Source organism: Achroia grisella, unplaced genomic scaffold (assembly GCF_030625045.1).
Source record: "Achroia grisella isolate CSIRO2021 unplaced genomic scaffold, CSIRO_AGI_Agris_v1 utg487, whole genome shotgun sequence".
NCBI classification, from domain to species: Eukaryota; Metazoa; Arthropoda; class Insecta; order Lepidoptera; family Pyralidae; genus Achroia; species Achroia grisella.
In genome coordinates, this window is record NW_026712891.1 from 5481564 (window position 1) to 5500889 (window position 19326).

The 19326-nt window shown below is 31.7% G+C and overlaps 1 protein-coding gene across 2 annotated transcripts in view; it reads right to left on the reverse strand.

The window, feature by feature from the left end:
- Positions 1-19031, reverse strand: part of LOC131845996 (neurogenic protein big brain) — an 88454-nt gene extending 69423 nt beyond the window's left edge. For both annotated transcript variants that reach the window (XM_059195190.1, XM_059195189.1), the window contains exons 1-2: positions 18563-19031; positions 2392-2518 (exon numbers count right to left, since the gene is read on the reverse strand). In XM_059195190.1, the coding sequence (XP_059051173.1) occupies positions 2392-2518; positions 18563-18893 (458 nt within the window). In that variant the 5' untranslated portion in view covers positions 18894-19031. The remainder of the gene's footprint in view (positions 1-2391; positions 2519-18562) is intronic.
- Positions 19032-19326: the final 295 nt, after the last annotated feature.

The window sequence follows — 19326 nt, forward strand, 5'->3', positions numbered from 1 at the left end:
ACTTAATGAGCATGATATCCACCCTTCAATGGAAACGGAACAAACTTCATCACAATACATACATGGTGTGTTCCCCCATCTTCACTTTCATCAGATGTTGAAACTCTTCATTGTTTTGCTGTTTTCGGTGATCGGCTATTCTTCTTTAATTTTTTATTTTGATCTTTTGTAGTAGTTTTCTTCTGTTTTTCTTTTTTGTTTCTATTTTCTATAGTTTTTCTGTTCAGCTCTGTTTTTTTTTGTGGGCGATGACTTCTAATTCTTTTTTGTAGGAGGCGACGTGATAATTGCTGTGTGTCCACGCTTTTTAGCAACACGAGAGAATTTCCTTAGGAAGCCTTAACTTTTCTCTCTATAACCCATTTTTTCATCCAAAACCGCTTGAACTCTTCGCTTCCCGCATGGATTCTTCGGATCACGACCGACGACGTTAATCGTAGAATCATTCTAAAAAGACAAACTCACAAAAACGAACTCATTTTTTGGAAAACAAACTAGAACCGAATTATTCTCATCAGTTACCCCATCTTGCCTGCAGAGCCCTTTTATATAAAAAAATAAATAAAAACAAAACAGTCAATAATATTTAAAGAACACAATGCCTACTTTTTTATAGATTAGTTTAAGCATCAATCACAACAACACCTCACCAGGTAACGTTATTTAACAAACCACAGTCACGTGTTAAGCCAGAAGAAAATGTGATAAGCAACTTGCAATAAAACACTTATTATGCATTTTTTTCGACACTGTGCACTTATGAACCACTAAACACACGGCGACTGATAAGTCTCATGGTGGCGCGTCGCACGATGATTGAAAAAGCGAGATTGATCAATTTGAACTGTAAATTTTGGTGGGTACCCCGTCTTACCCACTACCCCATCTTACCTCCATCTCCCCTATACTTACTTAAATACATAGATCTATTATGGAAGATAAGATAGATTCATCAAATTTAAAATGATGTAGAATTTACGGATAGAAGAAAAGATATTTTATAAAAAAAATTAACACTGTAATCCCAAACAAAATTATGTCTCTTACATTATTTTAACTTGTGGCCGGTTATGGCGTGGCACCACCGAAAAGTCAAAAATAAAAAATTGAAATCTCTATGTCTGGGATTTAATCCAAAAGGACTCCTCGCATTTGTATTTCATATTTAATATCGACATTTATTATCTTAAAATAACATGCATTGCACGTAAAATAATGACACAAAAATACGAAATGCAACGAATTTTTCATTTTATTATTCGAAACGCATTGTAATTAATTCGAAATTCGAACGTGGCGGTATTCTCGAGGGTGAGCTTGTTGGAAAATGTTTTGCGAAAGAATAATGTTTTATGCGTTCTATCGTGAACCCAATTAATGGCTCAGACGATCCCGGATCATATTACTTTGCATATAAAAATGTAATTACAGTGTCACCTGTCGACATGGGACCATGGCCTGAAATATTAGAAGTGTAATAAAACGTTCGACTTAATCTACCTGATGCCTACCTACCTAGCTTAAATGTCTATGTATCTATGTATTGGATTTATATAGGTATATACTAATATTGAATTTATAATGATGTTAATATACCTCTATGTCCAACTTGAATATGAGTTTCAATCCTCTACAAATAATGACGTAACATTTATGTTGAGTTTATTGTTGGGTAAAATACTGTGGAAGCAGTTTGAGACTACTTCTACGGTATTTTAGTAATTATGATTTATAATAACTATCTACTCGTATTCATGCGGGTGTATTATACCTATAAACATTCCACTTGAGAATCACTCTATCTATTGTTAAATATATTGTATTAAAATCCGTTGCGTATTTTAAAAGATCTAAACGAACAAATAATGGAAACGACTTCATTTTATAGTATAATAATAATAATAAGTAATAAGAAAAAAATAATAATAATAATCTCATGACAATTCACACAGCGCCATTTAGACCCAAGTTAAGCGAGCTAAAGCTTGTGTTATGGGTCCTAGACAACTGATACAAATACATAGATAATTTTTTTCGTAAATACATACATTTTATACATAGAAAATACCCAGACCGATACAAACAATCATACTCATGAATACAAATGTTTGTGTCGTGCGAGGAATCGAACCCGCGACCATAGGACGTAAAGCGGTGTGCTAGACTGCTAGACCACCGAGGTCGTCATTTTATAGAGTATATCCTAATGATGATTTTGTTCAAATTATTTGCCGATAACTGTAGCATATAGTTTAAAGAAGAGATAGGGCAGTGAAATTTTAGTGTACGCATATATAGTAGCTGTATTGCCGTTGTCATTGTGATGTAATAAAATAAAAAAAGTATAAAACGAGTTCGCGGCGGTCAGTCGGCGACATATAAAAAACTCACCCGTATATAGCCGCAGCACCAGCAATGGCTCCACCACACTGAGCAGCGACGTACAGAGCAGTTCGAAGTGGTGACACTCGACGTCGCACGCACAGTGCCACCGAGACAGCAGGATTCACGTGAGCACCTGCAACACCAGTCTACATTGTTATATAGTCAGAAGAACATCGGTACCTTGCTGGTCTAACGTCAAACATTATAATCAAATTCCATATACAAACTTTTGAATACATGTAGTGTAAATATACACGGTTCACGTGAGCACCTGCAACACCAGTCTACATTGTTATATAGTCAGAAGAACATCGGTACCTTGCTGGTCTAACATCAAACATTATAATCAAATCCCATATACAAACTTTTGAATACATGTAATGTAAATATACACGGTTCACGTGAGCACCTAAAACACCAGTCTACATTGTTATATAGTCCGAAAAGCATCGGTAGCTCGCTGGTCTAAGGTCAAACATTATGATCAAAACTCATATCCCATATACAAACTTTTGAATTCATATAATGTAAATGTATATACGTCTTGTACCATTGTCTGACCTTATGAATTCATTGATAGCAAAGTAAAATGTCAGGTCGACTTTCACGCTATCTCCGCTGGAAACCATCGTAGTATCTGATCAGATTTTATGCTCATTCTGTTATCCACCAGTGGTCCCTCGCCACCGTATACATTATTATAAAAATATCATGGTCTAAGTAATCATTTAGACCATATAATCATATGTATAGTAAATTTATAAAATTATTTATCTTTACACTTTTTTAGTACGCATACTACAAAATTAAGCTTAGTTCAAATGGTTGACCAGAGTTATTTCTTAGTAACATGATGTGTACGAAAATGTCTTTAAATCTATATATACAAGTAGGTAATAGAGAATATTCGTGGTTTACAAATAACGAAAGCATTTGTAAATAGATATTTCTCTATGTATGTATTTTTCAAATGTAATATTAATTTGTTTATTTTAAATGTACCTATTGTATGTATTTTTCAAATGTAATATTAATTTGTTTATTTTAAATGTACCTATTAGTTCACTGAAGTACTTAATAACATTTATACTCTACTGATCATAGGTGTTTTTAGTACTTTTAAATTAACGTTTAATATGTTCTATATAATATTTTTTATTATTTTCCTTGTTTACTTTACTCGTAAACTCATTCATTAAACTTCACACGAATAACTCTGATAATATTACTGATATTTCATAAGCAAAATGTTATTATGGCTGTAATCGTGCCGTCACTGACAACATTCAAACAAACTTCTAATTTATGATGCTGTGCGGTGAAGTGCGTGCGACAGCTGGTTTTCGCATAAATTAGCACCCTTAAACGCTCAGGATTTCGACATAGTTGGTAATAAACGGCCAGTGCAAACGTAGAAAACCTCTACTAACCATCCGGGTTAACGAGAATGTATGTAGGGACAGGAAATAGTAATATCACAGATAACATAATATTACATACAGATACCCCATCCCATACAAGAAAATGGTTCCTTCCTAACTCGGGCTATTCTTCGGGCTATTTTATTTCGCCACCGTAGCCGCTAGATGTCGCTAGATCTGAAGCAGTTCGGATTACTAGTGGGTGCTTAGTAACAAAGCATGAAAATAGATGGCAGTGAATTCAGTCTACATGACATCTGTTTTGCAAAGATATGTATATAATAGATATGTAGGTAACTGTATCGTGTACCTCATTAGGGACGATTCAAGATTCAATGTAAATGTGTAGGTATAATATCGTTAGCCGACACTCTGCAGATATCGCTTATGTGCCAATGTATATACCTATTGTGTTATGGTTTATTTTACATTCCATGCCTATTTTTTTTGATATGTTGTAACGCGTCTGCGATATACGTATAGCCTGATTTTGATACGTTTATACTCGTACGTATCAAAATCGGGCTATACGATTTTTTATTTCAATCGTTATATGTATGAGACTGATTTTAGCTACAATTAATTTACTGGTATATACCTCATGTATTCTACGCTTTTACCTAATGAGAATTCCGCTATATCTTATATATAAATTTTGTATCACAGTGTTAGTTGCCATATTTCTCCCACATTTTGATGAAATTTGATATGTATACTTCCCAGGTCTGAGGTAGGGTTGTTATCTATTTTTTATACCCCTAAGTATTTTTTATACCCATAAGTCATAGGGGTGGCCTACCCCGAAAAAATATTTTTTTGTATTATGGACAATTTTTTATTTATTTATAATGTTACATTGAAAATACATACACGCCTAAATTTTCACCCGTCTTTCACCAACCCCTATTTTTAATAGCGATATTCTTACAAATATTATAAATGCTAAAGTAACTCAGTCTGTCTGTTTGTCTCGCTTTCACGCCAAAACTACTGAACTGATTTAATTGAAATTTGGTAGACAGATAATGTAGACCCTGAGAAAGGCTACTTTTTAATGCGAAAAAGTATTGAAAGGGGAAATGAAAGGCTATATGAGGATATCGTAATTTTTAAAGTCAGATCTTGTAAGATTAAGTGAACAGGGTCGGTCTAGGTTTTTCATTATTAGAAATGTGTAACGGGGTAACACGTTATTTAGTGCGAAATTGTGTATATTACAATAAAATTTAACGAGAAAATATTATAATGATATCACTGGGACACTCATTGCCTTACTACTATATCGTCCGTTAGTCGGAAACTTTCTGGAAACACGAGAGGCGCTATCCTATTGGTCGGTCGGCGCGGTTACCGCGCGTAGATGAGTAGATGAAGTACTTAGACGAGTCTCACGGCGCCGCAGCGTAAGTACTTACTATACATACGTAGTATACATATGGGTATTACAAATGTTTTTATTACTAGTAATATTACTCTGTTATCTAAGCAAGTAATGTGTGCTTATTTTGAACTTGATAACATTCTGAATTACTCGTACATCTTTCAATATCTTTAGCGGTATAAACCAGGTTATGTACTACTACTAGTATTGTTATGAGGGATAAAGTTGATGAACAAAAATAAAACAATATTCGTATTAAAAATATATTTATCTAATATTTTTGGCATTATTTTTAAGTTTCTTCCAAATATAAGGGGTCTGACATGGGGTGTTATGTACCTACATTAAAAAATACTTTTTGAAATGTATGAAAGAAACGTATTGTATGAAATTTTTGAAATGTGTGAAATGTATGCACCTACATTAAAAGATAATTTTTGAAATGTATGAAAGAAATGTATTGTATGAAATTTTTGAAATGTATGAAATGTAAGGACCTACATTAAAAGATAATTTTTGACATGTATGAAATGTATGAAAGAAATGTATGTACCTACATAAAAAGTTCATTTTTGAAATGTATGAAATGTATGAAAGAAATGTATGTACCTACATTAAAATATAATTTTTGAAATGTATGAGATGTATGAAAACAATGTATGTACCTACATAAAAAGTTCATTTTTGAAATGTATGAAATGTATGAAAGAAATGTATGTACCTACATTAAAAGATAATTTTTGACATGTATGAAATGTATGAAAGAAATGTATGTACCTACATTAAAAGATAATTTTTGACATGTATGAAATGTATGAAAGAAATGTATGTACCTACATTAAAATATAATTTTTGAAATGTATGCACCGTACAATAACACACAATAATACACGTTAAACATCATACCACAGAGTCATACGCAAGTTAAAAACAAACTGCTATGATATTAATGAGAAAGGAAAATAAACTTTATGGTATTCGAGTTAGGGTCGATTTCTCTCTTTTTTTTAAAACTATTTTAATCTTACCAGTTGCCAGTATTCGAAGACAGCTACGATTCGTACTCGATATTTTAAATTATTATGTAATCGATTTTTCAGTACAAATGTAAATAACCAACGACACTAATAATGTACTACTATATTCCGTTCTTTGAAACGGAATACTGCTATACTTAATACAAAATAATGAAATTTACTGTTCACAATGACTCATTAAAAGCATCATCAAATAATGCGCTGTAATAAAATCCTGTTATCGATTATTAAAAAAAATCGATAATACATGTATTTATTTTTAATATGACAACACTTCATACATAAGTATTATTGGAAATAGTATTATTTGCTTGTTCGGCTATTTTTAATTTACTTAAACTTTTTTTATATGTTTAATTTACAATAATAATATATTAAGTGCTTATTATTGGAAAATATAAAAAAGACATTTAATTAGGCCGATACAAATGACAACAATGCCATCTATGAAAGCATTTTGAAAACATTGAGCCCCGTATTAGCACTGATTAAAGTGTAATTAAGTACTGGAAAATAACAAAATGAGTAAATATATGAAAATTACTTTTCTAAACGCATTATTTCATTTTAACATGTATATATATTTTTTTAAAAATGGATTAAACTATTTTGAAAACACAGTTTTGTTTTTTAAAACGTTTGCAAAACTATGAAGAATTCCATCGATACCAATCACGCCATCTATATGCAACTTTTAGCAATAATAATGGCTACTTCCTCATTGAGTGCCACTGGTAATATCTTCATTGAAATTCGCTTCGTATACGAACGCTGTCCATTAGATTGTGAGTTTTCTTCCGCCCTTAGTTTGCTTGGGATTGTAATCCATCTTCTATTCAGTATAGGTGGATGTAAGTATTATCATTTCTTATTTATTTATTCACTAGCAACATCCCTCGGCTTTGCAGGGTTTCAAATTCTAGAAATCTTATATGTTTTCATAATTTGTAATCTATTACTACGTCGATAGTGTAGTTTTTTATATGTCATAAAGTTTCCGAATTTGTAACTGAAACTGTCAAATAATTCGTACATATCACTATACCATCATATTTCGTTACACGTAAAATAAAAATGTCGTTAAGAGTAAATATTATAATTTACATTGTCATACTATATATACATAACTTATTTATATAACAGAGAACTTAAAATTAAAAACCTTAAAATATATAATATAATAACTAAAATATATTATTAAAAGGAGTCTCTCTACGTAATATTCCGAAGATACTGGCAGCGTTCCTCCTTTGATGTATAATAATAATAATAATATTTATTTGTCTCAAACATAAACTTTTTACACAATACAACTATTGCCCATAGAATAATATAATTTAAAAACTAATTAATGAGACAAAACGGTCTATAACTCAGTGAGGGCAGTGAGTCCACCCTCTCTGCTATTCTGTTATAGCCTTTATCAGTAAAATACAATGTGAGTTCGACGACGACGATAGCATATTAAGTTTTAAACTACAACTAACAAAGTAATCATAAAAATTGACAATAACAAACTTAAATATATATAATCTAAACATTGTTCAGGATTAGTTACAACATTAAATAAATTCTAAGAATTATTCAGGATTATTTTATCATATATACCATCAGACGCAGACTTGCGTGTACACACATATATCGACACAACTTAGTAAATTACAATACTACGAAACGAGGGATTGTTCTTGCAGCAACCATTTGCTACATTTGCGCCTAAATATTGGTAAGGATAAAATCAGTGATGAACGAACTGGCGGGGGCAAGTCGTTCCAAATTTTTGCTGCAGCATACTTAAAACGACCCCTAGTTCTTGTGAGCTTGATGAAAGGTTTAGAAAACTGATGACATCTGTCTCTGAGGGAGTCTATTTTAGATTTATAAACATTAGTTTTTACATATAAATATGAAGGTAATTTTGTATTCCTTATGGAGTGCAAAAGACAAGCATACTTTAAAATACAAACATTGTGTGAATTTAATATATTCTTTCTGATTAAATAAAGTGTAATATGATCTCTCCGCGGTATATTGTAACAAAATCTTATACAAGCATATATCAAAATGAATAACTTCAAATTTCAGTTGGTTTACAAATCATTGCAATAATATTACATAAACAACCACTAGATTCTTTTAGTTACTAATGAGATTTTTTAAATGCCGAATATCAGAGGTAGACTGTAAAAAGGTCATCTGCATGGGTACCTAAGACCCATCAATTACAGCCGCCAAACAGATTTCCTTGTAAAATGTGTTTCGTTTGAAGGATGAATATTAAGTACTGAAATTACAGGACAAAAGGCATGATAGTTTAGTCCTCTAATTTATTCAACGTGGTGTTCATGTATAAGCTATGGTTACCATAATTTTCTTTGTCAATTACAAAACGACAAAGGAAATGATGTGTATTACATAAAAAATCCCACATCCTCTTGCTTCATTCATTTTAATAACTCTAAAATATTTAAATACAATTTTTTCTGGAGAATTCAATTAAACGAAATCGTACTCCTTAAAAACAAGTACCTAAACACAATATATATAAATTTTATATTTTTATAATATAAACTGGTTTATTCAGAAAATATCACACAGAATAAGTAGATCGTTTCCACGATTTCTAAACGTCCGTCTTTCAACTTCACATCAAAGGTACAAATGCTACCCCATGTTACAACATTCGAACGGTTGTTTTGTGTTTTATATCAAATCAGGTAGCCGGAGGGTGGTAGAGCCGCACGGAATCGCAAAGCAGTACCCTCGCTGGTTTAGTATTCGGGCGGGAACGGTCGTCCCGTGACAAGAATCAACCAAGAAATAATCGAACTGAGTACATTTTCCTGAATGTCGTTAACTGCATCTATTGTACACATTAGTCTCTTAGTTTAGTCAGTTATCTTTGATAATAACATTTATAATATTTTTTGTAGACTCAAATAACATTTTTTTCTATAGGCTTAGTATTTTTTAATCAATCTATAGGTTCATACCGAAATCTGGAGACTTTTATGTTATTTGTCAATATTCAAATTGATATTTCATTGTTTTTAATCGTCCTTTACAATAACTGATCTTCTTATGGAATATAAGATTCTCTCTTTGTCCCGGCATTTTTTTCCATACCACCATAGAGTCATTATTTGTGCCTTATTGGATCTTCTTTTTTGTTTTTACCATAGATCTATATTTGTATTATTTTTCCTTAGAGCAATTACAAACAAAATACAAGATTTATGCTATTGCTTATTGGCTTCCTTACCGCCCTCAACACAATGCAGGGGCAAATTGCCTCACAGCAGAGTGCAGAGTTTCAGCTGGACGGAATGTCGGAAGCGAAGGCAGAATTTTTTATCGTTATTTACAAATTCTTTTGTGATCTTATACCGAAGTAACAGCCAATAAGACGCTTATTAAACTGTCGAAACAAACTCAAATATAGTATATACGTAATGTATAATACATACAGGGGATCGATGTATATACTTGCGTAGATCTAAACAATTTATTATGGCAGTCTACGAGAAATGCCTACATTGCCTGAAATTATGAAGATAACAGGAAGTCAATTTATTTTGGGACTATTTTTTTCTGTTACAACAATAATAGTTGTGTTCCCAAATTAATTCGCCGTGAAATTACTATTTCTGTTGACACACGCAACGTTTCGTATTACAGCTATGTAACCGTATTTAATTTGAGTAATCCCAAATTCGCTAACAGTAAATATATATATATATATATATATATATATATATATATATATATATATATAGTTGTGTCAACAGAAATAGGATATATTGAATATATTGGATATAAAAATAATATATATAAAAAATGACGTTCATAAGCGGCTAAAATGGCCTACATGAATAAATGATTTTTTAATTTGAATTTGAATATATATACACAATAATTAATTGACAATCGAATGAAACATTAAATAATTTGAGCATAAATTTGATTACTAGATTGATTTAATTATTATAGGCGCGCTACAGAACCTTGTGTAGGTCTATTATCCATTATCCAACTTACTTACCTAATTAATAACTTAATCCGTACTAATATGAATATGAAAGTTCATTTGCTTGTGTTACCTCTTCATATCTCAACACCTTGTTCTGGATATAGTAGGACAGTAGGGTTTTTATTCCGCTAAATCAATATTTACCTACTAGCCTTAAAGCGTGGCACTACTAAACTCCTTAATGTTAGAAAACATCCTACCTAAAAATATCTTATAATAAACTGGTTTTAATTTTATTTTTTTAACAATAACCCCATTCTGTACTAAAATAGCTACCAACTGGAGAGCTGTTTTTATCGACCCTTTAAAAGTTTATTGACATAAATTTTATGTAGGAACATCGAATCGAAACATTTTACCACAAATCTACAGAGCTTAACTTAAAACGGTTGTATCAAATAATAAAAATCAAAGATAATAATTATGGAGGCGAATTTTAATTACATATATGACTAAAAATGTAGTACAAAAATAAATTGCTTTCAATCGGTAGAATAGTGAAAACTACGGTTTATATAGAACATACAATATAAATGTTTCTGAAAACTAAAGTATCTCTAACTACATCGCATATGAAAATAAAAGGTATGATATATCGCTTCAGACCGAAATAAAGCAAAGTTATTTCACCTACTTAATTAGCAACCCAAGTACCCAAATCACACCTAACAATAGCACCTGTGAATATTTCCAATCAAGACCTAATTTCCCGACCGTTGCTTATTTTCGTGCAGTGGCCCACTAAGCTAATAATGTACGAGATCTATTTCGCTTCGGAGAATTGGTGCTTTCAACGTCATTCTGAACACGAGTGCGACGAAATGAACTGGAACTGTTAGATTTTGTATGTTAAATAATATCACAAGCGTTATTCGTTCCTTCCATGTAATTTGCTTTGCTTTAGAGGCTTCAACAACTATATAGAACTTATTAAAATTTGTGTTACCTAAATCAAGATTTAGAATTTTTATTTTACCATAAGAAGACTAATTTTACGCTAAATAATTAATTCAATGTATTCTGCAAACTTCTATTTTTTTTAATCTTTATTATTTTTTTATCGGAATGTCAAACAAGCTCTTTGAAAAGTGGTAAATATTAAAAATGTGAAGATATATATATGAAAATTACCACGACACTTAAAGTCGCATGGAGACTGCTGGATACTAAGTAAATCTCCTACAAATTAGATTTCTACCAAATTTGTTTGCACAAGTAATAGAGAAGATCAGTTACTTAATTAAAAAAAACTTCTGTTTGTTTTAATAATAGATAGACGGAACCCATAGACACTTATAAATAATTTTATTTTTTATTAGACATTTTAGAGAGCAAAATTATATTATATTGAAACTATTCTTTCCTACGTCTGCGTTCATTCATCCCCTTTCCATATTAATAGAATTAATCTTTATTGAAATAAACTTAGTATAAATACTTTTGAATAGTCTCTTTTTTTTATTCAATTTATTATACCACTCATTTGGAGTGCAAACTCATCACAAGAAGAATGAGCAATAAACTTGCGTGTAGCTATTTTGAATAAATGTTGTTCAAATTAATGTTTAATATATTTAATAAGTTTAATTAATATTTTATAACGTCTATATCACTGTTGAGATTGTTTATATAATCGTACTTACTACATCTTAATGTAATCAGGCCAACTGTAACAGTCTATTATTACATCAGACTTACGTACGTACGTACGTCTTTTTGACTTCCTTTTTTGATTTTTGATCTTGAAGTTATAACAATTAAAATCTAATAGATATATAAAATCTCATTTCAAAGTGTGTTATATCGAAGTCCTCCGAATTAGCTTGACTTATTTTTATATAACTTTTGGTTATGTTCTTAAGTCTAAGAATAGGTCGTAGGCTATATTTTATACGCTTGGGTAATAAATAAAATATTAAATATATATGCAAACAATAAATAAATATCTAGAAATACCGGGTCAGATAGTGTAATATAATATGTTCGAGTTTACTTTGCCCGCAGTCCCAAAAGAAATCTATAAAATAACTTAATGCAGGTATATAACTTACTCTCACAAATTCTTCAAAGCCCGACTCATTGGTTGAAGTGGTTGGTATTGATTGCTACAAATCGTACCTACATTGCCCTGCCAATATCAATCTAAGATTTTTTGTCTCTATTTTATATATACTAACTAATAGCCCGACTAATGGGAACAGTAAAACATCACCTATAAACAGTCTCGGTTGTCAATCGGTATTAGCACATCGCTTTCGCTTTCGCAATCGAACTCGCGACCATTCGAAGATGGTCGCGAGTTCGATTCCTCGTCCGATATAAACATTTGTATTCATGAGTATGACTGTTTCTATCGGTCTGGGTGTTTTCTATATATCTAATATGTGTATTTATAAATATATATATCTAAGTATTTACTATTATTCATTTTATTAAAAAAACAACATCAATAAAGAGTTTGATCAACAAAGTCTTTATTCAATACTGACCCTTTATTAGATTATTAAAAACAACATCAAACACAATTGTTCGATACAATGTTGACGTAATCAATTATTTTGTACCTGTGTCAGCGAAATAGAAAGGTGCTTTTTGTGATAAATATAGCCTCGTACCTAACACGTACATATACTAGCTTCTACCTGCGATTTCTTCTATAAAAACGAAACACATTAGTCTATGTGAGATAGTATGAGACAGATTATATTTATCTCAGACACCAGCTTCTCACGGCAATGTTTGTTACAATAATTTTTGGATTACGTTATTCAAAACTATTACATGTATTTGTTGCCTGTGCTTGTGAGGAAAAACAAATAAATTATTGTTATTAAGCTTGGGTATTTGTTTAGTATTGTAACGTAATGTTAGTTATATAATAGTGCTTTAACATGTGTGATTTTTCGACACAAAAAATTTGTGTCGAAAAATCACTTATAAGAAAGACTTTCTGACTCAAGTCGAGTGTAAGAATGTGTAAAAACTAGTTCGATATAGAACTGCGAACTAAATTGATCCCAATTGCGAACTACATATTATGAGTAAGACTACTCTACAATGTATAGACTTGATAATATAATATAGTGTAGGGAGCTTTAGATCTAATTTTACGAAGGCAAATCGATTTTTTATTCTAAACTTTAAGGCGGTATGTCTTGAATAACTGACGAGGTAAATTGAAAGGAAATTCCTAGTAAAATTATTTGTATCTTATAAAAAACCTAAAATACATTTAGATATTACATATATGGATAATAGAACATTTATAGAGTATATCTAAAAATATATATTTTTAATTGAACAGAAGAATTTTCCCATACAAACAGCGTGTGTTTCTAGTGATAACTGGCCTCAAAGTCTAAAGCATAATCTTGCAGCCAATGGAAATCACTTCGAATAATCCTTATATATTTTTAATGTTTTTTATATTAATGTTGAAACTAACACCTATTACAGTAATAAACGATATATGCAATATAAAAAAGTAATAGATACATACCAACTACACAACTACAATCCTTCTAGTAGTCACCGAAAACCAAGATAAATCCTTCATTTTATTTCTTATCCTTATAATCCGACTATTAAAATGAGTAAGAGCGAGTCTGTGTGTTTCTTATCTCTTCGCGAACAATCATTATGAAGAACACTTTAAATCCCGGCCATACCTCCAAAGACACGAATATAAACTATAGTATAATATACAAAATGGAAATAGAAATAAACCTCGGATCGATTGGATACTCTGTCCACATTAGTCCAAAGCTAAAATAAGGATATCCAGTCATTAGTGAAAATTAGGGCGTACGGCGGCGCCACGAGCGGGGCGCATCACGGCCGGCAAGGGGACACATTTTAAAATTTATCACAGCCGTGTCGGAATTAGGGTTGCAGTGTAATAACATTTTGTTTACTTGTTGAATTTAGCATGTTTTATTTTATATTGTTTAAGATTTCCTTATGAATATTGTATAGGACAAACCTTATTAATATTATAAATGTGATAATGTATCAGATAACAAAATCCGTTCAGTAGTTTTTGCTTGAAAGAGCAACAAATATCCATCCATACTCAAACTTTCGCGTTTATAATATTAATAAAACTAAACCTGTCGTCTCTGATAATTAAGAATTTTATTCTGCTTTATTTATACTTTATTATACACAAACAAAATGTAACATAATATCTTTCTTATCACTCTAATTATATAAAAATAACGAAATATCTCGGTACAAACATTTGTAATTTATCTAAATAAAAGTAAATTGATCTAAATTATTGGTATTGTAAGCACGGAAATCGTGGAAAATGGAAACGTAATAATTTATTGTCTTGATTGTTAAGCTGAGTATCTGTAGGGAAATTATTAACCCCGTGCATCCCCCTAAATACACATTACTTGAGTTGAAAATTAGGCCTCGATTGTGAGAAAGCGAGGAGCTGCACACATCGCTACCTCATTGTTGTTATGATATAATTTAAAATGTCATTGTTCCCGCCATCATGCGACAGCCATTATAAACTCGTAGGGGAGAAAGGGTGCGATGCAACACGTGTTCAAAAATTTACGGTAATCATAACCACATTTTGTATCAATATGAATTTATTATCAATGATGACGGGTATTTCCTTATACCGCTTTGACTTTTTGTATGTATTAAATAATAATTAAAGAGTACATAGAGTAGTGGAGTATATTTTTAGTTCAATATTAAAAGTAATAAAGGCATTTATTAAGCACCCGTTTTTATAAAAGTTTACTATGTAACTTAAAAAAAATATTAGATACATATTAAGTTCTAAGAACTGTATTTAAATGTAATGAAAAACTTTGACATTAAGCTAGTTAAAAGATATTTTCATTACAAATAACGGTTTGCCATTGTTTGAATCATTTACACAAACCAACATTCTATATCTTACTACATTTCTAAAATTTTATTGTGAATGAATATACAAAATTAACTCAAAACAGAATTTAAAGAATTTAGTACCTATTGTTGGCGGCTTGTCCACCATTCTTTTTGTAAATAATTATATTATATTTTTACCCTTTTTTATATGTCACTTTTGACAGTCTTGCGATCCTTGTTAAATTTATATATATATACATAGGTAGGTTCCTAAAAAAATATTCCTGTTTTTTTTATAACTGTGTAGTGATCCCGCTCCAATCACAGTACCTATTTTACTTTACCTTATCTATCTATCTATTAATTTTACATTTGTTTTATATAATTGCTAGCTTCCCGCCCCGGCTCCGAATGTGTACATGTATTATACATATAAACTTTTCTCTTGAATCACTCTATCTATTGCCAAAAATTGCATTAACATCCGTGTTTAAAAGATCTAAGCGAATAGACAATGTAAACAACTTCATTTCATATCATGAAAAGAACGAACAGAGAGCGTAAGCAACTTTATTTCATACTAGGTATGTAAAGATAACATAAAGAAGTTTGCTATCCATTACAAACAAACCACAGAATCCAACAAAAACACTTGAGAATTGTAAAAAGGACCGGGACTTTCGCCTCATATCTCTGCCCTTGTTAAAAAAAGGCAGATAATTGTGAACATCTGCACGTTACGAGGCCTATAATTCATCCCGCGACGCGACGGGCCTTCAAGTGGGAATAAATAACAGCTCCGCGGACGGCGAGGTTTAATTGGCTAGTAGGCAACCCTACAATATTGGCCGAGTTCACAAGTTGCACCTTGCATTAAAAATTAAGAAAAAATATTGCCTATATAAAAAAATTAAGTGGATTTTTATTCTATATTTCCTTCTAATGGTTATTGTGTCATCTTATAAGAGAACAATCTATACCCTTTTTATTATTTCTCAGAATCATTTGAACAGTAATTTAATCGAAATATATATTTTTGTAAATATTTTGATTAAATTGATGTTTTTTAATTCCTAACCTTTTTGTTAGGAATTTCGTAAATAGGTATAGATTGCGTGCAAATATAATAAATGCAGTTACGTAAGAACAGGTGGTCCGATTGTTAAAAATATTTTAGCAGTATTTTACAGTGACATGGTTAAAAATTTTACACGTATAGTCTAAATATACATAACTCAAAGGTGACTGACATAGTGATCTATCAACGCACAGCCCAAAACCACTGGACGGATCGGGCTGAAATTTGGCATGCAGGTAGATGTTATGACGTAGGCATTCGCTAAGAATTTTGATTAATTCTACACCCAAGGGGATAAAATAGGGGATGAAAGTTTATATGAAACTTCGTCAATTTTAAACCGATCGGGCTGAGACTTTGCTTGCATAAAGCTACTATAACGTAGTCATCCCCTAAGAAAGGATTTTGATAAATTCCACCCCTAAAGGGATAAATTAACGCGAGCGAAGCCGCGAGCAAGAGCTAGTCTTATATAAAAGTATTTTAATGTGAAAGCGGGCGATTTTACTTACCAAAATATACTATGGCAAGCGCATTGATATTTTAATTTTGAAATTTACTTTTCAGGTGCTTCCATATTCAATAATACGAATAAAAAAATATTATATACTTTAAATACTTTTTGTAAATCAGTAATTAATATGTTACCGCAATATATCTAAATACATATAGACATACAAATGCATGTATTGTATATAAGTATAGTTAAATGCAATAATTGACAGTTACGAGTACTATACACTGTACTCTGTCAATTATTGGATATTTATATTACCGAAACACATATTTTGGAAATTAAATTTATATACATCAAAATTCTTTAAAAAAAAATTACACCAGTACGTAAATATAACTCATTGTTCACTTTTATGTAGCGTCGTAAAACGATCAGCATAATTTTAGACCCACCTACCCTTTCCACAGATAACATAAAGAACCATGATCTGGATCTTATCTTGCAACCAGCCAGTTACATTAGTTAATTGGGTTGTAGAATAAAATCCAAGAGACAGATACATTTTAGGTTTAATTTAAAAAGAAGACATATTTTTTATTAATTATATATATTAATTTTTCTTATAGATAATATTTAATGTTTTATGTGTTACAAATACAATTACCACTGAATTCTTGCTTTTGTCATACGAAGTTCTATAAACTATATAATTTTATGATTGAATACGATTATTATCTGTTATTTCGATCCATATATGAAATATAAGTTGTAGACATTCTATCGCCCACAATAATAGTAACATTTAATAAGATCAGATATTAAGAACAACAGAAATAGATACTGATAAAAGAAAATGAGATTGTGTGGAATAGGAAGGAAACTGTACTAATGTGTGCTGTTAGCCATTCTATGTAGAGTCCGATATCAAAATTATTAAGTACTTTTAAACGTTTTAAATGTTTTTTTTTTTAACTTATATTTAAGCAAAAATATTGAACTTTTGTTCTTATAGTAGGTAAAAAATATTAACATAATAAAAGTTACATTCATAATCGGCTAGAATGTGTAAATGATTTTTGATTTTATTTTTAATCGAAATTTCTCATGTAAAGGGTTACGTGCAGTCTCTGAGACTATACAGCACTATTAAAAGAGATAGGCATGCCCTTTGTTTGCGTCAACAAATAAATAGCTTTCAACTGGGGGCAGTCTCCGCTGATATTACTATCTATTTCAGGCCACATTCTAACAATAAAGTGTACAATATAATTAACTTTTTAAATACTTACAGATAAATGTGGGTGATTATATAATAAGAAGTAAGTTCGAACCTACCACAGACTAGATGCGTTTACACTTTTTAAATAATAATAACGTACCTTCTCGACCGATACTTCGGATGGGGTAATCAGAGGCATTGGTGACATTAGATGTCGTAGTGAACGCAACACACGCACACGCAACGAACGAGACAGGGAGAAAACCTACTGCCGCATTTCGGATTAATTTAATATGTTATCGGTGTTTCCTTCACTACAGAATCAGTCAGAAATATGAATAGACAATTTTTTTGGAGACTGCGAGATTTGAAGCAAATTAAGATTGAAAACCACTAGCCTAGCGCTCTTTTAATAACAATTTGAGTAATAATTCGACTACGTTTTTTTACTTTGAAAAATGTATATATAGTCTGTTAAATTAAGGAAAATAGTAAGTATAAAAATATGTACATACATAAAAAAAGCGCAAAACAATCTACAAAATAACACTTAATATTGCCAACCATTTTATAATTGAACTATCGCGCGCGGTATGGCCATACGAAACCTGAACCTTACATTGTCCGTAAATATGCATTATTAGTAAGAAATTAATGTAATAGATAAGCAAAAATTAAGAAATAATCATGTGTGACATACCAGAAATATTAACGAAGCACAATGTCAACGTGGCTATGGCACAGCCGGAAGCGAGAGCGGTAGCGAGTAACACCGCTGAAGCGGACGCGCCGACGCCCGCTCCGCTCGCCGCGCCGCACACTATGAACACGTAAATAAACGAAGCCACACACTCTGCAACCACAGCCTTCCACAACGACAGAGTCCGCACCTCCAGTCTAGCAGGAACCCTACCCGGCAGTCCAGCGTCATTCGAATTTGCATCTCTACGTAAACACTCCAACTTTTCAAACAACGTCACTATATGCTGTTCCAGATTATCGTCCTGAATTGTAAACGTTTGCTCACCCATTTTGTTTTTTTTTTTTTAATTTATGCACTCATATTTTTTTGAGGCAAAGTGCGCGAATATACGTACGTCGCGTTCGGACTGAGGCGACAGTCGTGCCGCCTACGTAAGGCAAGAGTCGCGCTCGCAATGAGGCGGCGAGTGAAGTGAATGAACGAGATTGAATGGGCGGAGAGCGGGGGCGCCGCACATGTCCCGGGCTCCCGTCCCGACACTTGTTACACCCGCCCCCGGGACCTGCACTTTCAGCGAGGGTGTAATCAATTCACCAAGTGGCCAAAGCACCACAATTGCATTTAATTAGGCAAAGTTTATAGCTTTGTATTTTTTAGTATTCATCAAAAACATAGCTATTAATTCCAGTAACTTTTTATGATACGAGGGTTAACAGTTACGTACGTACGGCCAGCCTGATGGTAACCGGCCATTTTAGCCC